This window comes from Gracilinanus agilis, chromosome 1, assembly GCF_016433145.1.
Source record: "Gracilinanus agilis isolate LMUSP501 chromosome 1, AgileGrace, whole genome shotgun sequence".
NCBI lineage: Eukaryota > Metazoa > Chordata > Mammalia > Didelphimorphia > Didelphidae > Gracilinanus > Gracilinanus agilis.
This window is the reverse complement of record NC_058130.1, coordinates 277,479,626-277,502,532: the sequence shown is the minus strand read 5'-3', so window position 1 is coordinate 277,502,532 and position 22,907 is coordinate 277,479,626. Positions and strand designations below refer to the sequence as shown.

Here is a 22,907-nt window from a genome sequence, read left to right as displayed (position 1 = left end):
GAGAGAGAGAGAGAGAGAGAGAGAGAGAGAGAGAGAGAGAGAGAGAGAGAGAGAGAGAGAGAGAGAGAGAGAGAGAGAGAGAGAGAAAGTGTGACTAGAGAAGGAATGATATCCTGGAAGCAAATTGAGTCATAAGCCATTGAAGGTCATAATGCTTTGGTGGGGTTTGATAAGAGAAGGCAGAATAAGAGGTAGAAACCAAAAGATTATGGTCAGATAAGCATCCAGAGGACAATAAAAAGTGAGGGACAGAATGTAAAACCAAGTCTTTTATCTCTATGTTCAGAGCTCTGTCCTCTGCACTATAGTGTAAATATGAAGTAATAGACTTCCCCTCCCCCCAATTCATTTCTTCTGAAGTAATAAAGCAGTATTTACTCATAGGCACAGGTTTCTAATGTTTAAGGACAGCAAAGTTTTAGAAGGCTTATAACTATTAAGGAAAATTATATGAAACTAATAAAATTATATAAATATATATTAATATTTAGATAATTTTCCACTGAATTAAGTGACTATCAGAAGCAAAAATATTTCAAAAATAGACAAGCCTATAATATTGAGAGATACATAGATAGATGTATTCCAAATTTTACTTATACTTCTACCTAGATTCTATAGTTATAATATTATTGGTTTAACTTATTTTTTGTTTTGTTTTGCTCTTTTTAAACTGTCAAATATGAACAAGTAGTAGTAGCCAAATTTTTCAGAAAGTACTTTTAGACCAGCAGCAAGCACTAAAAAAATCCTTTCTACCCCAAACAAAAAGCTACCTAATATTTTTTAACCTGCTCTCTCTGGCTACTAGACCTTTGTCAATTCTTCATGAAAGGGAAGGGAAGCAGAAAAACATGAAAGTCTGGTATGATGAGAAGTATAAGAGCAAAGTATGGAGACTAGATCTGCCCAGGGCTCTCAGATGAATTTCTAGCAGAAAATCAAAGTAAGCTTTCTTATTTTTCTTCTGGCTTCTGACTTGAAACTTCTGGCTAGAAACTGGCTAGTAACTAAATGATGTAAAAAGGAATTCTTTAATTTCTTTAATGGGGGACCTGGAGGCCCTCTTATCATGGAGATGTGTAGGGATTAACCAACCCACAGTGACAGGAAGTAGAAACCACAGAGACAGGAAGGAGAAACCATAGAGACAGGAAGGAAGAACTATAGAGATAGGAAGTGAGGTAGGGGAAGGTTATAAAAGGCTGCCAGCATCAGTTGGTCAGTCTGTCAGTTACTGACAGTTAGGGGGGTCAGTTGCTGACAGGGCTGGCAGTTGCGGGAAAGTTGGCTACTGGACCTGAGTTGGTCCTTGGGGGTTGGTTGCTGGTAGTGTGGGTTGGTGATTAGTTGGTGATTAGGATATTATATATATAATTATGTACACACATATGCATATGTGTGTACATAATTATATATATACATATATACATATATTCTGAGCTAAAGGGTGATCAGCTGGACTTTCTCTAACGGTAGTTATGAGTGGCAGTTATAGGGAAATATAGGCAGTTTTAGGTAGTAACTATATGTAGTTATAGGATAACTAGTTGTGATAATGAGATTAAACCTACCCTGCCCATTTTTAGATTTAATCACCAAAGGTGTAAACACCACCACTTAATTCACAAGTGGGGAAGTCTATAACCCAGGTGTAAGAAAGTGGATGACATAACAGAATTGACTGACTGCCTCCTGGGCAGTCATAAGCAAAGCATTTGTTGAGATTGGACACGTAAAGTAGAGGAAGGCACAGGAAGTGAGGCAAAAGAAGTGCCTTTAAAAGGGAGTGACAACTTCCTGTGAATGGGTTCTGCTCTTCTCTTTGGCCTGGAACTGGGATCTTGGACTTGGTGAGATGTTCTTAAATCTCTCCCTTAGAACTACACATGGTAAGTGAAAAAGGCTGACTCCTTTAGCTGCCCTGGAGGTATTAGCCTCCAGAAGGGCCCTTGATTAGGAGGAGACCTCGTGGCTAAAACCTTTATTAATTGACTTTTAGGCTCTAGGCTGGGGCCTCTGGAGCCCTGCCAGAGTAAAGCCAAGACCTGTAAGGGGGGAAAAGGGGTTTTGGGGGTTCAATATATTAAAAGATGGTTGCCAGAGGATTGAACTATTATCAATTTTCAATTAAGAACAATCTCAAGTAAAAATTGACTTTTATGGAAGTTTATTTACAATTAAGAAGAGAGAGAGGATATAAGGAAATAAGAATGTAAGCCAGTAGGTAATTTACTAAGATCCTCTAATTAATCCAGGTAGAACTAATTAACCCTCAGCTGAGAGTCAGAGGGCCAGAGGCCTGGAGGTGAATGAAGCAAAAATTCATTCACAGAGTCTATTAAAAGTTTCTTAAGGGAAGTTCAGGAAGATTCAGTCTTTAAACTCACCATGTGGAATTCAAAAGAAGATATTTAAAGTAGTCTCACCAAGGTCTCAACATTCCTTCATGGACCAGAAGAGCTCCTTCATCAGCCACCCTCTTCGCCAGAAGCTCCCAGCTGACTGAGTCCCTCCTTTTAAAGGGGTCACTTATGCATCACTTCCTGTGCCTCCCTCCTAATCTGCATGTCCAATCACAATAGATGCTTCTCATAGAATGCCTAGGGGGTAGTCAGTTGATTCTGATTCATCACTCACTCTAGAACATGTGGGTTAGGACCTCCCAGATTTTGGAGGTGCTCTCATCTTTGGTGATTAAATCTAAAGATGGGCAGTGTAGACTTAATCTAATTATCACAGACCTGAACACATAATCTAGTTCTTTAAGCTAGATCTCTTATTCTACCATCCTCTCATTTCTCTACTTTCACTCTCTCCTATATTTTATAAATAAATTACTAAAAAATCATTTTGGAATTGGTATTTATTCAACTCCTGGCAACCACCCCTTTAAATATTTAGTCCAACCAAAACCCTTTTAACCACCCCTTAAATAGTATAGACATTAGGAAATTTTCTTTCTCTGCCTCTTTTCTATACTTCTCTCCTTTACTATATTCATTTTACTATCTATATTTTAATTAAACTAACTTATTAACTGTTAAAAACTGCTAGAAGTTTTCTTTTCTCTGGCTTAAAGGGATAATATTAATTTACAATTCTACTATATTCTCATTAAAACTTAAATTATTAAAAGCTGTTTTCTTATTTTGTCAAAACTCCTAATTTAACCCTTAAAATAACAAGAGTATTCCACTTTTAAAATTTAAAACAGCCCTTGTGATACAATTATTTGGAAGATATTCCAGTGAGGCTTGATGTTCTATAACCTCCCATCTCTCTCCCTTACAAAAACAAAAGGAAAAAAACACAAAACCCTAAAAAAAGCCAAAGTGAAAATAAAAGTGACCAAAACAGAAGGGAAGCTCACTGCAGTTAGAAGACTTCTTAAGCTTCAGGATAAACCACAGAAAATCTTAAGATAAAGGGGCCCTACTATATATTGCTCTTGAAACAATGTCGTGCCTGTGCACCAAGCAAAGAAATGTTTGTAATTGTATTTCAAGCAATGCATGTCATATGTTGCAAGTTTCCACTTTGCAATAAAGACTGTTTGCTGAAGAATGGTCACAACACCATAGTCTAAAATATGTTGACAGCTTGAATTTTATTCATATGAAAGGACCAGTTAGTTATCTAAATAAAATTAAGGCTATGACAATAGTATTATATTCTGTGTCTGCAAATACAAAACAAAACACAATCAGAAGTTTTAATAATTACCTTTCCTGCAGTAGCAAAAAATTCTCCATCAGGTGAAAACTTCATTAAATGAACTTGGGAAGCAGTTCTATAAAATATAAAAGCAATTATCTTCATCACCCTAAGCATTTCAAGGATGATAAAATTAGCAAGGTACTCAATACTGTTTCTCTGATCAGAAAGTCAGACTAACACAACTGAAAATACACTGCTCTCCTATCAAATCCACTTCTATATTCTCTCATAAAATAACCAATTTACAAACAAGTTAACAAAAAAAATTCAAGACTTAGGAAGTAAAGTAACAAATGATTTAAAACCCAAGATGATTTCAAAAGTCAAAATGTTTACATTAATTCTACACATATGCAAAAAATACAAAAAGAATTCTCTCTTTAAAGATGAAAATTTTAAGGATAGATAGAATTAATTTTTAAAAGCTGGGCTCATGTGTTTTAAATAGACTACAGTATAGACTTCTGCTAAAAAGAAGCTGAGATTTCAAAAGCAAGGCCTCTGGTAATTACATTTCTAGAATTTCATATATTCTTTCTAACATCAAGAAGTTTGGACTTTAATAACAGTATTTCCAAGCTAAAATATCTGAAGGGATTTAATTGACCAAGAGCAGTCTTACATATGGGCATGACTCATTAAAATATAATCTTCTTCTGACACTTTGTTCAGACTATTAATGCTGCCCTTTTAGTTTTGTTTTATTCAAAACAAGTTCATTTCCCATTATCATCTTATCTCTTCTATGCTCTGCTATGCTTTACCTACCTACTCAATCTCTCTACCCCCAATCTATCTTTAGATAGATATAGGTAATCGTTTTTTTTTTAAACCTTTACTTTCTTTCTTAACATTAATATAAGTTTTGGTATCAAGGCAAAAGAGCAATAAGGGTTGGGAAATTGTGATTTCCCCAAAGACATACAGCTAGGAAGCATCAGAGGCCATATCTGAACCCAGAACCCCCCCAATTCTAGGTCTGGCTCTCTATCCACTAAGCTGTCTCAATAATAGCTAATCTAAACACTAAACAAATTAATATCCTCTTCCTAATTCAACAAACATGGAAGTGTGTGATTTTGTCCTCTTAAGAAAAATATGGGTGCTATCTATAAAAGAGATTTGTAGAACTATTCTTCTGTATAAATTTTAGGAAAGTGGAAAGAAAAAGAATTCCAAATAAAGAATAATAAAAACCTATCTTCCCTACCCCCTTTTTGATTTTACAGTCGTTTCTAACGCCTAAAAGTTAAATTAAGGAAGAACTGTTAAACATTTTTAAGGGGGGCAGCTGGGTAGCTCAGTGGATTGAGAGCCAGGCCTGGAGACGGGAGGTCCTAGGTTCAAATCCGGCCTCAGACACTTCCCAGCTGTGTGACCCTGGGCAAGTCACTTGACCCCCATTGCCCACCCTTACCAATCTTCCACCTATAAGTCAATACACAGAAGTTAAAGGGTTTAAAATAAAAAAAAAAAACATTTTTAAAAATATTGTGTTAAGGGAGAAAAAGCATTGCCTCTAGAGTCAGAAGACTTATTCTTCTGAGTTCAAATCTTGCCTCACTCTTATACCTGTGTGACTTTAGTCAAGTCATAACCTCCCTGGGGTTTCAATTTTCCATTCTGCAAAAAATGAGGGGGTTAAAATTAGGGAGACTTGATGCCCCTCCTAAGTATAGTTCTATAAATTTATGATTTTAAAATAATTTTAAATTGATTTTATTTGCATACTTGCTACTTACCTACAGTGCCAAATACATCGCCAATCCCCAAAATTAAGATCTGCTTTTTCAGGATTTTCATCTTCAGATTGCTTCTCCACGTTATTATTAGACCAAAGTTGCAAACAGTTAGAACCAGTTAAGAGACGACTGCCTAAAATAATATAAGGCATAATTTATTGTTTCTCTTTGCAATATTACATATAATCATATATTGAAATTATACAAAATATTTCATGTATTAAAGTTTTATAAAATATTACAAAATTTTCCCTCTCAGCTGAGAACTCTGTCACATATGTCTCTGAAAAAAAATTTTAGGTCATTCCCCTAGAGCACTGATGGCGAACCTATGGTACAGATGCCAAAGATGGCACACAGAGCTCTCTGTGACTGAGTAGTCACCCTCCCTACCTACCCCACCCCACCCCCAGTCCCAGAGTTCATTACTAGAAAGGCAGAAGGACACAGGTATGGCTGCTCCCTCCCCCTCTCCACTGTGCCTGATGACATTTTTTTACATCACCCACACCTCTGTCCAGCAGCCCAATGGGAGCACATAGGGTATAAGGTGAGTAGCTCACAGGCCGTAGAGCTGGGCCACTCCCCTCCCACTCCATATACTCTTTGAGGACATTCCTCATTTCACCCTCCCCTCCATCCACCAGCCCAATGGGAGCACTTCCTCTCACCCCTGTGTAGGGGAAAGGGAAGGAGGGGCATGGCACACAGGTTTCTGGTGGGGGGCCAGCATGGCACTCCATTTAGGGGTCAGGTTGGGGGTGGGGCCCAGTAATCCATCTCTAAAAGGTTTACCATCACGGCCTTAAAAGTTCTATCTTCTCCCTTTGTCTTCTCATCTGACATCACAAAGATAACTTCTGCTGCCATCTCCTCTTTCACCCTTATTTCAAGCACCATAAAGTGTTCCTTCTCACCAAAGCAAACTACTGTACATGCAAAAGTGATGCCATTCCATTCAGTCTTCTTCATAAGACTGGTCCCTCTATCACCCCCTACTCTCTCATCAAACTTTAGTCACTCCATGTCTACTGGCTACTTCACTACTGATTACAAACCTGTCCATGTTTTTTCCCATCTTCAAAAACCCTCACCAGACCAACTGTCCAACCCTGCTAGTAATTATCCCATGTCTTTCCTCCCTTTCATAGCTAAAAGACAATCTACAATTGGTACCTTACCTCCTTTCTTTTCACTTCTGATCTCTATATTCTGCCTTCCAATTTCATTCAACTGAAACTGCTATTTCCAAAGTTACCAATGACCTATTAAATGTCAAATATAATGGCCTTTTCTAAATTCTCATGTCTTGTCTACTTGCAAGTTTTTGACAATATTTAACATTCTCTTTTCCTTGTGCTCTTTCTCTTGGTTTTTGAAACATTACTCTCTCCTAGTTCCCCTAATGTTAAAACTACTACTTTCCAGAATTCTTTGCTGAACCTTCATCCAGTACATTATTATAGGTGTTCCCTAAGACTGTGTTGGGCCCTATTCTATTCTCCCTATATATTATTTCACTGGGTGATCTCATCGGTTCCCATGGATGCTATTATCATCTCTATGCTAAAGATCCTCAGATTTAATTATCCAATCCTAACCTCTCTCTTGACCTCCAGATCACATTTCCAACTACTTATTGGACATCTTAAATTAGATGAACTATAGACATCTTAAACATAACATGTGCAAAACTAAACTCATTATCTTTCCCAGAAAATACTTCCCTCTTCCTAACTTTCTCATTCCCATTATCACCATACTCCCAGTTGCCCATTCACAATCTAAGTATCATACTCAACTCCACACTCTCATCCTCATATCAAATCAGTTGCCATGTCCTCTCATTTCTATCTTCACTACAACTCTAGGATATAAGCCCTTCTTTCCTCAAAAACTGCCACCACCCAAAAGAAGGCTCTCATCACCTCATGCCTGTACTATTGCAAAAGCCTAGATAACCTACCTCTCTCCCTCTCTCCCTTCCTGATTATCCTCTGTCTAACACATCTCCACTGAGTTGTGAAGTTAATCTTCCACTCTATCTTTCATATTTCTACCACACTAATGTACTTAGATCTCTCATTTGCTGAAAAACCTTCAGTTCTTCACTACTGCCTACCAAATAAGAGTTCAAACTCAAACATCTGGTACATTCTACCTTCTTTGGCTTACTCTGTATTACTTCTCTCAACTTTGTCTCTCCCCAGAATTCGCAGATCCCTCTATACTTTTTAAGTGTTTGTGGAATTACTGGTACTTAAGAAATATTTACTGAATTATTAGAAAAACAATAATATAAATCAAACATAAATTATAAAACTTGCAGATTATGAAAAGAAAGGTATATCTTTCTTATTCTGAAGGGTAAACAAACAAAAATTAAGAAGACAACCAGTAGTTGCTGTTTATAGACTATAATCTACCACCAAACTGAATTAAGAAAATGTTCATTCCTTTTTAATAACACTGTTTAAATGAATAATTAAGAGTTTAATAGCATTAAATAAATAGCATTGCTACAACAAACACAAGGAAAAGTGATGAGCCATTGCCTCCTCCTTCAGTTCTGAAATAATCAAAATAATTATAATACTTTTTTAAATGATCTCATGTAAAAATTACATTATCAGTATATGGAACCTAAATGGAAAGTCACAATGTAATAATGCTTTTTTTTTTTAATATGTTCAAAGATCTTTTATCCAAGGATATATGGAAATGTCAAGTTGAAATTTTACCAAACTAAAATTTAATATGGGAATAGTTTTATAGCTAGACAAAATATCAAAATGTTTCATTGAATATAGTTTTCTTACCTGTAGGGTCCCAAGTAATATTGTGTGCTATGGACTCCAGAAAAAATTGGCCACTTTTCTGCCATTGATTATATAATTCCTAAAAACAAAAGCAATGATTAAGATAAGCACTACTGGCACCTCTTTCTTCTCTTTTATAAATGTACAAATTACTGTTTATTCCCACTGAAGGAAATTCAAATAATTCAGTTAGCTACCAGTAAATGAGATAAAGGAGAATGGTATACAGATATTTTATATTCCTTGGAGCTCAACCATCTTTCCTTCATACTACTCACCTATTTACAAACTCCACACTGTCATTTCTATCTCCACCAAAGTTCAACTGAATGTTAAACAATAGAGCATAATCCTTTGGTTATCATTCCCATACATCACCTCACATTCAGACACTGCTTTTCATATACTGATATTCACTTGTTTAATAAACATCTAAACTTAATCTGTAATTCATCTTTGTGATTCTCATTTTCAAAGCAACTTTTTCATGTTGTTATAATTCATTGCCAAGAGGCCGTTATATCAGAACTAATAAAATAAAATATCCATAAGAGATGTTGTAAAAGCTTAATTTAAGTTTTGCCATTCACAAAAGAATGTTTTGAGAATCACAGGCACAAAGATCAAGTAATATTGCCTTTTTATGAGGACCTAAATGCTTTCTCATACTTCTCCAAATAAGTTTCCAGTCTAATCTCTCTATGAAATACATATTTATTGCCATTTTTGTAGAGTCTACACTATTTGTCCAAAAAAGTAATTGCTTTTCCTTCAGTCTTTCACAACTACTATCATGATTACCAATTTTGTACACTTAGAAGGGAAAGATAAGTTATTATTGCTTCTTCTACTTGATATTTTACTTCATAAATATATATTTTACATAGTGGTATAATTTTAAAATAGTTATATAGTAGCTTTTAATTATTATAATTATTCTGTTATATGAGAGTCCACACAAACACTGGTATATAGGTTACTGTTAAGAACTTTTATGCAGGGAGTAACAAGGTGGCTTAGTGGATAAAGCACCAGATATGGAGGTAGGAAGTCCTGAGTTCAAATCTGAGCTACATTGTAGCTATGTAACTCTGGGCAAATCATTTAACCTCAACTGTCTAGCCCTTATCATTCTGCCTTGGAATCAATTCTTAGTATCAACTCTAGGACAGAAGGTAAGTTTTTAAAAAAAAAAAAAAGAGATGGACAACTGGGTGGCTGCTCAGTGGATAGAGCATAGAGTGTCAGGTCTGGAGTTGAGAGGACCCAGGTTCAATCTGACTCAGACATTTTCCAGCTATGTGACCCTGGGCAAGGCATTTAACCTGAATGTCTAGCCCTAGCTACTCTCTTGTCTTAGAACTGGCACTAAGACAAAAGAATTTTTTTAAAAAGATAAGAGTTTACTTGAGGTTTTAAAGAGTCTTGTAAAACAGATTTTAAAACCCTTTGAGGAAATTCTTCCTTTATGTTAGAAAGTGGAAAGACCAATGACATAGGTGTAAAAAAGATTTAGATCCTAGTCTTAGACCTGTCATGAATTAGATATATGATCTTATACAAATTACTAAACTTCTCTAAATCTCCATTTCCTCAAAATGGAGTTAATGACACCTAATGAGATATAGAGTAAAGTGATTTGAGGAAAATAAAGTCCTATGTAAATGTGAGGCATATTATTATTTTATCTGACTGATATTTTATGTAATTTTGGAAATCTCCAGTTTCTTCAAGTTTTGTGAGTGTGAAACCCTCTAATCCCTTTTGTGATTATAATAGTATTATTCTTTATGATTATTTTAATAACATAATCATTAGTCTTGACTTAGTCAAATAATATAGTTTGTTTTATTATATGGATTATAAACATTAGCTAAGAAGGAAAATACAGTTTAGGGTGATATAAAATCTTGTTTACATTTTTACCATAAGTCTATAACCCAAGAATTACTACATAGCCCACTATACTCCTCTTTTTTGAATAACAAGATAGTCAGATGGGTTGAAGGACTACTTTTTTTTTGCATAACAAGATAGACAGACAGAACTGCTGGCTCCTATACTTCATAATAATTGTCAGCAGAAAAACAACTAGCCCCCAACCCCTTATTGCAGAGGCCTTGGAAATGTCAGCTATAATAATAGACATGTTACCACCCATAGTGATTTTTTTTTACACATTCTAGTTTAATCAGCATTTGCGTCATTAATTAAGAACTGCCCTGTGAATGATTTTGCATTCATTTTATTTTAATTGTGATTGTATTTTCTATCATTGTGCCATCAGATTTCTTGGCATAAAAAAGCTATCTCCTATGGCCTGGGGTCTCTAGTTCCAATCTTGACCAGGTCTGGCTTTATTGGGAGTTTGACCTCCTCTCAATAAACCTATTTAGCTTGGAGTTTTTATGTTGGTGTGATAAATTTTTGCCACAGTTTCATCCTGAAAGGAGCTAGAAAAAAGACTGTTCACTTATCTCTGTCATATTTCTTATTTATAAAATCATTATGAGGGGGCAGCTGGGTAGCTCAGTGGATTGAGAGCCAGGCCTAGAGACAGGAGGTCCTAGGTTCAAATCCGGCCTCAGACACTTCCCAGCTGTGTGACCCTGGGCAAGTCACTTGACCCCCATTGCCTACCCTTACCACTCTTCCACCTATAAGTCAATACACAGAAGTTAAGGGTTTAAAATTTAAAAAAAAATCATTATGTGCAACCCTAAAGTTAGCTAAATTATCCTCATTCTTTTTGTTACAAGCCTTATTTCCACTCTAAAACACTCAACTTCTTTACCATACCTTGAAGCCTATATGAACTATTCCTAAGTAATTACAAACTATGGTAAAGGTAAGAAGAAAAATATGAGTGTGTTAAACATGTCGAAGATATAGTTATATACCTTTGAAAATGTAATAAAGGAGACAGAAATGAAAATTATCACTAGACCAGATTATCATCATTTTTCCAATTACTGTACTGCTTATTGCTAAACTTTAATCAAGTACTTCTCAATAAAACAAGCAAGAATCAGTAGAGTCAAAACAGTTTCAAGATATTTCATCTGAACTAGTTTACTGTCCTAGTAAAATAAAACTATGTACTTAAGAAAATGTTTAACATGCCCTTAACAATACAGAAATCCATATGCTATCTATAGAATTATCTTCCTAAATATTGGTGGTCACAGCAATTCATACAAGATCAGAAAAAGAATCTTTCAGTAAACAAGAAATCTTAAACCCTAAAAGAAAAAAATGATAAAAACTGCTTACCACATTAGGAGTGTTCTTTTGCTTTAGTAGGTTAACTGGTTCAAAAACACAAATAATGTTTCCATATGATGCTGCAATCTTTAAGAAGACAAATAAAAATGTATATGTAACATAGCAAACAAATGTTTATTCCATTTTTATGCAGATTACTAATTGTTTTTTGTGGCTTTCTTTTATAAAATCTTCCAGGAGAATATTTGACCTTTATTAGACTTAAAAACAGAATTTAAATTGATCAGAAAAAATTAGAATAATTTGAATTAAAAATAACATTTTTAGAATTAAAATTTCATTCAGGTCATAATATTTGTACCATCCAAACAAGCCTTCCTGATTCTATAATATGCAGAATCATGGAAAGACCATCAGGGTTCAATTTCTGGCTTTAGTGCTTACTATCTATGGCACCTTAGGCAACTCCTTTAACTTCTCTGAGCCTAAGTTTCTCCATCTGTAAAATGAAGCAATTGAATTAAGTAATCTCCAATCTTCCTTTTAGTTCTAAATCCCAGATCAGATATCATAGGTAATTGAAATATGGCATGTAGAGTATAATTCATAACTATTAATTTGTTACTCTCTCAAATCTATTTATTGAGTCAAATTGAATGCATAATTCAAAGCTCCTATCTGGGATAGCATTTTTCCCAACTATCCCTCAAATATTTCCTTCTTTTAAAATGAAGTAAATCTATTTCTATAGGTACAGGCACCTTCCCTTAGTGTGCCACAAAAATAGTCTTCTAAAGAACTTAGAGATCATAGAGATCAGAGCACAACTCTGATTTTTTCTTTCATGTTTGAAAAACAAAAAGAATTGAGGTATTGAAAGATCAAGTACTCTGTTCAAGGTCACACAGCAGCAGAAGTTTCCTGGGTTCACAGATTAGGAACTTTGGAGTTTGATTCTCTTCATTTTATAAAAGAAAAACCAAATGCCAGTGAGATGAAGGGAATGTACAAAGTTCACAAGTACATCTAGGGCTAGATTCTGGAGACTTCATTCTGACTCCAAAGCTCTCTCACAATCATATTCAAGAAGAAACTGCCTTGATAAACTGCTCCATCCCAAATTTAAAACTCTCCTAATTTAAACGAAACCTTTAAGAAGTTCCACATTAAATAGCTGTTTTTGAGAGCCTCAAAACTATAACAAAACTGCTTACACTAAACTCTCTGGCTCCTATACAATCCTTTGACCTCTTAAAACCTTCTGATGTTTTAAATCTAAAAAATAAACAAAAGAAACTTTGAAATCACTCAAAATGTATTTAATACTTCATTTGTTGCAATATTTAATACCTTTTCATCCTTCCATTTATTTCCTGATAAGTAAATTCTCTAAAATGGGAATTTTACTTTCTTCCTTTAATTTCTACTTATGTTTCATGGATTAAACAGGAATATCATCTGAGTTAGATTTTTTCTTAAAAGTAAAAAAAAAGTTTCATCAAGACAGAAATTAATATAAGTAATCCATGCAACAAAATCTAGTATGGTCTAAAACTCCCAATGTAATTTGGTCAAAGATGCAAAACTCTAAAGAAAAACTAAATAATGGAAAAATCTAGTTTAATATATAAAATGTTTCCTGAATTATGTATCATAGAATATTTCCTAAAATGGCAACTCTTCTGAATCATTGTGACAATGATACGTGAATAATTCATTCCATTCTTACTAACACAAATCATAATTTATGACATATTTCATTTTTTCCACAGCAATCCTTTGTATTCTCACTTAAGGCATACTCAACCTGTAGGCCAGATTTAAATAGTTACAATGTAGCAATCTCCTTCCCACCTCCAAACTGAAAAAAAAAATCAGTTATAGGCTAGGCCCATGATGGTGAACCTATGGCACGTGTGCCAAACTTGGCACACAGAAGACTCTCTGAGAGCACAGTTAGTCTTGGCCCTCTGAGAGGCTGGCCCACCCCCAAATGCAGGGGGTGGGGCATTCTAACCTCTTTCCACTTTTGTAGGAACAGAGCACACAAGTGAGCTCAGCTCAGCCTAGGGCATGGCTGCTCCCCTCTGCCCCACTCCCCACCCTACCCCCAGGCTCCTGGGAGCAGAGGAGGAAGTCAATCCCCTCAGATTGGAGATAGATTCTATGTACCTATCACCCTGCAAAAGGTACAAAGTCCTTTCATCTTTGTGAACCCTTACAGAGTGAATAACAGATAATAATCCTGCTTTTGTAAGCAAAGAATTGATTGAGTCCAGGCCCTACAGACTACACAGACCCTAATTAAAATAACCCCCTGGGCAAATCCAGGGCAGAGCCCCATTTACCAAGCCCTGAGGAAATATGCTAATCAGATCTTCCCTGATCCTTCAAAGGAGGATGGAGAAGGGGGGCATTTGGGTGGCTCAGTGAATTAAGAGCCAGGACTAGAGACAGGAGGTTCTACTTTCAAATCTGGCCTCAGATACTTCCTAGCTGTGTGAACCCAGGCCCCCCTTGATCCCCATTGCCTAGCCCTTACCACTCCTCTGCCTTAGAACCAATACACATTGACTCCAAGACAGAAGGTAAGGGTTTAAGTAAATAAATAAACAACTTAGAAGAAAAAAAAATTTAAGTTGTATACTCAATTTTTCCACTTCCTTTCCTTTTATTCAACTTTTTGTAATCTGACTTTAGACTTCATAACTCATTTGAAACTGCTCTCTCAAAATTTACCAATAATTTTTCTTTTTTTTTTAAGTTAGCAATTCCCTCAGTCCTCATTCTACTTGACCTATCTTGCTACACTTGACACTGCTGACCACCTTTTCCTACATATGCTTTCCTTTCTGGGTTTTCATGACATTATTCCTTCTTGGTTCCCCTCCTACTTGTCTGACCACTCCTTCTCAGTCTCTTTAATGATTAACTGAGGGTATTTTCTGATATATTTTCTTGAACCTCTTTTCTTTTCTAATGAGAGGTTCTTAAATTTGTATGTATTGTCGACCAATCTGGTGAATTCTGGGCCCCTTCCCAGAATGATGCTTTCAAATGCATTAAATAAGATACAAAGGATTACAAAGGAAATCAATCATATAGAATTAGTTATCAAAATACTTTTAAAACAATTAAGACTCCAATTTAAGAATCTTTATTCTAATGTTCTCCCTTGATAATTTCATCAGATCCCATGGGTTTAAATACTATCTTTATACAGCTGCCTCCTAGATTGTACACCCAGCCCCAGTCACTCCCCTGAGCTCCAGTTCCATATCATGAATCACCTACCTAAGTGATGGGCAAACTTTTAAAGAGGGGGCCAAAGGAAAGGAAATGCTTATCTGTCAGTCTGTCTCTAAGGCAACTCTTTCAAAGTTTCATTGTATTGTATCCTACTCATTGTATTCGTCAGATTAGGAATAATGTCCTGCGGCTGGATAGAACATTTCAGGGGACTGCATCTGGCTGGATAGAACATTTCAGGGGACTGCATCTGGCCCCCAGGCCATAGTTTGCCCATCACTGGCCTACTTGAACATTTCAAACTAGATGTCCTGGAAACATTAAATTTAAAATGTCTAAATATGAACTCATCATATTTTCACAAAATCTTCACCTCTTTCCCCTATTTCTTGAAGACTACAACAATCTTTCTCATTTCTCTCATTCATAAACTCAGCTCCTCACTCTCTAACATTCAATAGAGTCAATCAATTGCCAGATCATGTTTTTACCTTTATAACCTCTTGTAGCAGATCATTTTCCTCTACTCAGAAAACTACTTTAGTTTAGGCCCTCATCAACTCTCATTATTTCGACGATCTCCTAAATCATTTCTTTTGACTCAAATCTCTCACTATCCTACCTCCAGCTACAAAAGTATTATTCTGTATTCAAGTTTGAACAGGTTATTCCACTATTCAGTCAATTCCAATGGCTTCCAAAGGTCTCTAGGATAAAAAAAAAAAAAAAAAAGAATTCCTCTGATTTAGCTCTTGAAGTACAACTCAGTTCCAATCTTTTCAGCCTGTTGGACATGACTTCTGATTCTGTGATCTGGTCAAACTGATCTTCTCTCTGTTCCTCATATGTAGCATTCTTTCTCCCCTCTCCATGCTTTTGTATTGACCATGCCCATCTTCCATGACTGCAATTCACTCCCTTCTTATCACTGCTTCAAAGAGTCTCTCTCTTCCTTTAGAATACAGCATAAGCACTAAATAAGTTTTTCCTGATTCCCTCATCCAGTAGTGTGTGATAATGAGATTAAATCTACCTTGCCCATTCTTAAATCTAATCACCAAAAGTGTAAACAACTCCACTTAACTCACAAGTTGGGAGGTCTGTGACCCATGTGTGCAAAAATGGGTGACAAATCAGAATTGACTAACTGGCCCCTGGGAAGTCCTAAGAAAAGTGTCTATTGTGATTGGACGCGTAAAATGGCCTGGATGAATTAAGAGAACTTCCGGAGCTCAGCCCCTTTTACCTCTTCTTGTTCATGGCTTGGACTTGGAGAAGCTCTGGCTGGGACCTTGAACTTGGTGAGATTGTTCTTAAATCTCATATTAAAAATATTTAGTTCTTTAAACTAGATCTCTTATTCTACTCTCTTCTCATCTCTCTACTTTCACTTTCTCCTATATTTTATAAATAAATTACTAAAATCATTTTAGGAATTGGCATTTATTCATTCCTTGACGACCACACCTTTAAATATTAATATCCAACCAAAAAACCCCTTTCTCCTCTTATAAGTATCCTTCCCAAACTATCTTGCATTTAACTAAGAATTTAAATTTATTAACTTTATACTAATTCTGCATATATTATACATGTAAATATTCTCCTTTAGAATATAAGCTCCTTTAAAATAGGGGTTATTTCATTCATTATACTTATGTCCATTAGAAATGATTATTGAACATTTCAAACTACATGTGCCAGTGATATCTTAAAACCAATGTATCCAAAACTAAATTCATTATCTTTACCCCTAAATCATCCTCCTCTTCCATATTTCTGCTATTTCTGTTGAAGGCACCAAACAGCCTTTCCCAGTCTGTAACCTTGGTATTATCATGAGCTCCTCACTCTCCTTCACTCCACACATCCAAACAGATGCCAAATCTTATTCTTTTAATCTTCACATCTTTCACATCTGACCCCTTCTCTCCCCTCAAATAATAACTACCTTAGTTCAGACTATCACCCCATACCTAGATTATTACAAAAGCCTTTTAATTGATTTCTATGACTCAAGACTCTCATCCCTCCAGTCCATTCATACAAGGCTACCAAAGTAATTTTCCTTAAGTGCCAATATGACTATGTGCTTCTCCAACTCAGACAACTCCAATGACTTCCTACTGCCTCTAGGATAAAATAAAACTCTGCTGTTTAGCTTTTAACTCTAGAAGGACTAAAATTTAAGAATATCTTGAAAGAACAAACTATCAATTGATAGTGTATTTTTTAATATATGAGGCAAAGAAAACAGATAATATGTAGAAAATTGTTATTTTCAAGTAAATTTATGCTATTTTGCATCAACTGACATGTCAAGATCCTTCTAGCTTTAAAGTACTATATCTGTGGTAGTGAACCTATGGCATGCATGCCAGAGGGGACACTCAGGCCTGTCAATAGTCACCCCAGCACAGGGTTCACCAGAGTTCATTACTAGAAAGCCTTGTCTCTCTTACTCACACACCATACTCTGGCTCTCATTTTTATGCTTTTGCACTGTCCATCCTCTATTCTTAGAAGGTACTTCCCTCTCTCTAGGAGCCAGGAAAGGAGTCAGCCTTTTTCACTCACCCATGTGGTAGTCCAAAGAGAAGATGCTCCACTAGCCTTCAGATCCTCCAAAAGAGCTCCAACTCCAACTCTGAAAAACTTCTCCCAAAAACTCCCTTCCACAGGAAGATGCAACTACTTTTAAAGACCTTTCTTTATGTCATTTCCTGTGGACCAATTGTAGTTTATAAATTTTCTTAGGACTGCCCAGGGGGCAAACAGTCATTTCTGAGTTGTCACCCACTTTAGCATGTGGGTTGCAAACCTTCCCCCACTTAAGCATAAAGTAGGGGTATGTAAGCTTCTGGTGATTGAATCTAAAAGAAGGCTGGGGAGATTTAATCCCATCTTCACAATCCCCCCTGTCTCCCCAATGGGATCCTATCTTCCCTGACTAGTCTCCCCAAAGAATCATTTGACATAGGAGAGATATAGCTTTCGGAGAGCCAGGAGGAAGAACTCCTCCCTTCCTCCCCTTTTTGGAGGAAGCCTCATGGCTAGAACCCTTGTTTTATTCAACAGTCCCTCAGACTCATGGTCCTCTAGTGGAGGGTTAACAAACTCTACCTGGTTCAAACCAGTTCAGAGCAATTATCTAGTGTGATAAGCTAGAAACCTTCTCTACCGGATTTCTCATTTCTCTTCTTCACTCTTTCCCTCTATTTTGTAAATAAAGCTGTTAAAAAGTTATTTGACTTGAGATATTAATTTCAGCTACCACATTCTCTTATATTTAGTCCAACTTTAATTTTTAACCCTTACATTTCTGGCAGACCATGAAGGTTATGACAGTACCCTCAAATTTCCCTCAATTGTCTTGAATTTTCCTTCCCTTTGTTACTATCTCAATTCAGCTTTTTCAGTAGCTGGTTCTACAATTTACAGCTGGGAAAGAGAGGTTAGTCCAAATATTTTTTTTCCTTTTTCCCTTAAAATACATAAATAGAACACAGCTGTTTTTTACTTACCAGCAACACAAGCTGGCTGGTGTTGCCCTCTCCCCCCCCCCCAAGGTAACAATTAGCTGTGTTTTCCCCTCAGGGCTTTTTACCTGGATAGATGCTTCCCCCATCCACCCCTCCCCTGAGGGGGAAACAATCCAATTAGCTGGCCCTCAGGTTTTTTCACCTGGGGGGACTCTACCTTGAAGCCCAAACTTCCAGAGTACTAGAGGAAGGTAGTGAGCTCAGCTCAGCTGTTTATTATTAGAGGGAGTTCAATATTAAGCTGAAACTGACAAATTTTTAACCTTGTTTTGCTCCTGGAAGTCTACTTTCTTTTTCTGAGCCCCCACATGCCTTCCACTTAAGTGGGAGGTAAAACTTGGAGAAATCACTCAGGAAGAACAGTATTCAAATAACAAAAAACTGGCCCTTTTTACCCTGAGATGCTTTTAGAGCCCAAATAAAGGGGAAAAGTAATTTATAAAAACTCTTTTTGCCCTAAGCCAACCCAGAAACGCAGTTGTTTTGCCCAAAGAAGTCAGCATGTGGTAAGAAACACATGGTCCTAGCATTTTCTCTAAAAAGAAAAAAAAACCACACTCTGCCTTAGCCCAAAGGCTTTTTCACCTGCCCTCTACCCAAAAGCTAAGTATATCAAGGTGTGTCTACATCCTTAAAAAAGATCACACCCTGACCCTAACCCCTAGCCAGTATTGCAAGCATGGCCCAGTTTCCTGCCTATCTCAAACAGTTCCCATTCCAGGAAAGCATTACAGAGCTTGCACAGTTCAAAGTTATCTTCTCTTACTACTGTTCCTCATATCACTGGCCCTTGCAATTAGCCTGAGTAATCCTGAGATTCAGGGGGGTGAGATTCATCTCCCTATATCTTCTTCTCATTTTGGCCTGCCGGTCTCTGCAACACACCCAATATGGAGTTCATCCACACTATGCCCAGTGCAGATATGGGGAACCCCAGAGGTGTGACCAAAGGAATCTAGATGGATGATGATACTGGGGAGAGGAAGGAACCTTAATGAGTCTAGAGGTGAATTTTAAGCCTTTTCAGACCCCATTGCCTTATTGGTGCTAACTGTTTGTTCCCTTCCAAAATAGTGAACAAGTCTTTGTAACACAGCTATTGGAATTGGAGAAAAGGACTCTTGAATTTAGTGCCTGTAACCTGTCACATATATTGTATTTGCTGATTGTTTGCTTTAAGGTTTAATTTTGTTTTGTTAAGTTCACATATTAATCTAATAAAATATATTCTGTTACACTATGTCACTTTCTGTTACTGTATTTTGGCCTTTAGCTATATGTGCTGTTACATTGTCTTTATTTGTACCTCCCCCATGACTGGACTGGAGAAAATACCATTGTAAAAGTCCATTAACAAGTTGCACAAACCTTTTTCCATGGTAAAACTATAGGTCCTTATGGATGCTGGGTTTGTCACCAGATCCAACGAGGTCACATATTGCCTATATGGCCTTTTGTTCCTTTGCCTTTGTTAATTGTCACAAAGATGATAATGGATGGACTCCATCAAACTGGTTACAACCTGTATACAATCTTTGGAGAATTTAATGACCCAAGAATGTAAATTGATTTTAAGGGGTCTTCAGAAGTAATTTTTCAAGATATGTAGTAGCATCCCTACCTCTGACTGATCATTTGCCTGTCTTTCAGTTGTTTATAATAAGAGGTAATGGGGCCATTTAGTAGTTGAGGTGCTGTTGTATTCCCCACCTCCAAATTTCTGGAAGGTGGGAAGGTTTTCATAGATGGTGTGGTACCTTTGGATAGCTCCCAAGAGGGAGCATTTCCCAAGAAGCCTGATGGCTTCTATATCTTCAGCTTACTCTACTCTCCCACCAGAATGATCTAGATTCTTGGTGACATTTTAGACTCAAAAGGTTTATATCAGCAATACAGAGGTTTGTGTTTTTTCTGGGCTCCTCTGCCACATTTTGGAATGTCAAGGCTGAAAGATTGGCTAGATCTGGAGAATTTGTGACAAGTATCCATGAGTTCGTAAGTTTTTTTAAAAGTCACACAGCAAGGGGGCAGTTGGGTAGCTCAGTGGATTGAGAGTCAGGCCTAGAGATGGGAGGTCCTAGGTTCAAATCCGGCCTCAGACACTCCCCAGCTGTGTGACCCTGGGCAAGTCACTTGACCCCCATTGCCTACCCTTACCACTCTTCCACCTATAAGTCAATACACAAAAGTTAAGGGTTTAAAATTAAAAAAGTCACACAGCAACTCATGTGAATTATAATAATAGCGGATTTGTTTGCTATTGTCATTAAATGGCCTATTGTGATTTTGGGGAATTTTGGTGCTTCTTTAAATGTACATTACTTGTTGTACTACTGTTTTATAAAGCTGTTACTTGGTGAAAATCATTTCCACTCACACTGTGGATCATGGCCAAGTTCAAAAGGAAATAGATCTCTTTTTTGGGTGAGAAACCTTGTATTCTACCTCTCCTTGACTGACACAATGTGTCACTGACTGTAATCTATATATTTTTTTTATTTTTAAAACATTTTTATTATTGTTTTCCTTGTATGTGCAATACAGTATTTGAAGTTTTTTCCTCTCATTTTTTGTATTCAAAGTGCATTACCAGTATTGAGTTTTTTTTATTTTTCATTGTTTAAAATGTTCATTAGCTCTAATGTCCATGCATGCCCAGAAGCTTTAGACTATGTAAACATACCATTGATTGTTAAAATATTATGGGACTTCACTTAATTATTGTGTCAGATTCCAGTAGAAGGGAACACAAATAGAGCCACTGCACAATGCCAAGGAGCACAAAGTTAATCTGCACAGTGCCTATGAGCACAAGATCAAGGAGATCAACCAATCCCAGTGGGATTGATGAAAATCTATGCCAAGACAGAGGACTTGTTTTGGGTTTCAAGGAAGCAGCTGTTTGACAATGTCAGACGCAAGATTTTCCCATGCCATATTCAACAAGTACCCAGACTTGGCTACCAACCTGGCTCCCCTATCCTTGAGGATGAAGGTAAAAATCAGACATACTTCCCTTTTACTACAAAATCGAGTCCTTTTTTTTTTTCTGTATGTATATGGCAACTTCCTGTAGTCCTGGCTGTAAATAAGTTAAGTGCATATTATTGCACGTGTCCTATAGAATTGTGGGACAGAAATCATTTAATGGGCCCTGATTCAAGGACCTGTTATAGGTTTATTTTTCCTTACTTAGAACTTTTACACATAAGACTTTGATATTTTATGTTTTTTTATGTTTTTGATTTTCTTTTTTAACACCCTCCTCGGGGGGATTGTATAACTGTCATAAAATTCTAGTTTTATAAAAAATGTTTTCTTGTTTGAGAGTAATTTTAGGATAAGAAACTTGCTACCTCACCAAATTAAAAAAGTGAACTGCTTGGAAAAGGTACCATGAAGATGCCTGAGGAAACCACACACTGCACCAAAAGATCCAGAATGAACTTTGGGTTATAGTGAAATTGAATTGTGGGAGGTTGAATGCATTTATTTTGAATGTAAACTCTTATGCCAAAGGGGACTGCCCCCTAATTGACTTTTTGTCAACGCCCCTAGCAAACATTGGTTTTGCTCTATCCTATTTCTCTCTTATCTCTAACTATTGTAGTTTCCTCTTAAAAAGTACAATATTGTATGTACCTTTAGTTAGAAGATCTTTAGAAGTATAAGATAGTTATGTTTAAATGATGCATTAGGGAGACTACTCTCCCAAAGGATCACAGGAGGATTGTGTAATTAGAATCTGTTACCCTAAAAACTACAATTCCCAACATCCCATTCTCCTCACGTTATGTGATGTAGGGAGGATATAAATTTGGAGTAGCCTCGCCTCTCGCTATCTTCTCTTACTGATGCAGCTTTGGTGGAGCGGGCTCTTTTAAAAAGGCAAGGAGAACTTGATCATGTGGTCTTATTTTGTTAGATAATTACATTTTTATTCCTTTACTTCTGGTGATTATTAATAAACTTTATAAAATATAACACTTGGAGTATTGGACATTAATTTAAAATCCTACACCTCCCAACTCCTCCTTGTGAAGATGGGATTAACTCTCCCCTATTTATTCTTTAGATTTTAGCCACCAGGAATGTATACACTCCCATTAAACCTTAAGTGGGGGAGGGGGGCTTATGACCCCCATAAGCTAGTGAGTAACAAATCAAAAATGACTGACTGCCCCCTGGGAAGTCCAATGCAAAGTTAAAGCTGCCATCTTTAAAAATGGTGGTAACTTCCTGTGAATAGCTTTTGCCCTTCTGAACTTGGCCTTGGAGGAGAGGAGCTTGGGCTTGAGAACTCAGACTGCTTCCCTTTGGACTGCCACGTGGGTGAGTGAAAAGGCTGACTCCTTTTCCTAGTTTTTCTGGAAGGACTAGCTTTTGGAGAGGTCCCTCATCTTTGGGAAGGCCTCATGGATAGAATCCTTGTTTAATTTACCTTTGGGCCTCCCCTCTGCTGAGGCCTCTGAAGTACTGTCTGGTTCAGACCTGGCCGGAGTAATTCATTCTAATTCATTCTCATTCAAATTCTTTCTCTCTCTCTCTCTCTCTCTCTCTCTCTCTCTCTCTCTCGCTCTCTCTCTCTCTCTCTCTCTCTCTCTCTCTCT

General features: G+C 36.7%; 1 protein-coding gene across 1 annotated transcript in view; it reads right to left on the bottom strand.

Moving 5' to 3' along the window:
- The window catches only part of DMXL1 (Dmx like 1), a 198,971-nt gene that overhangs the window by 153,319 nt on the left and 22,745 nt on the right, over positions 1 to 22,907 (bottom strand). Inside the window, exons 3-6 of the mRNA XM_044680002.1 lie at positions 11,555 to 11,632; positions 8,282 to 8,360; positions 5,463 to 5,595; positions 3,727 to 3,793 (exon numbers count right to left, since the gene is read on the bottom strand). Coding sequence (XP_044535937.1) covers positions 3,727 to 3,793; positions 5,463 to 5,595; positions 8,282 to 8,360; positions 11,555 to 11,632 — 357 coding nt within the window. The remainder of the gene's footprint in view (positions 1 to 3,726; positions 3,794 to 5,462; positions 5,596 to 8,281; positions 8,361 to 11,554; positions 11,633 to 22,907) is intronic.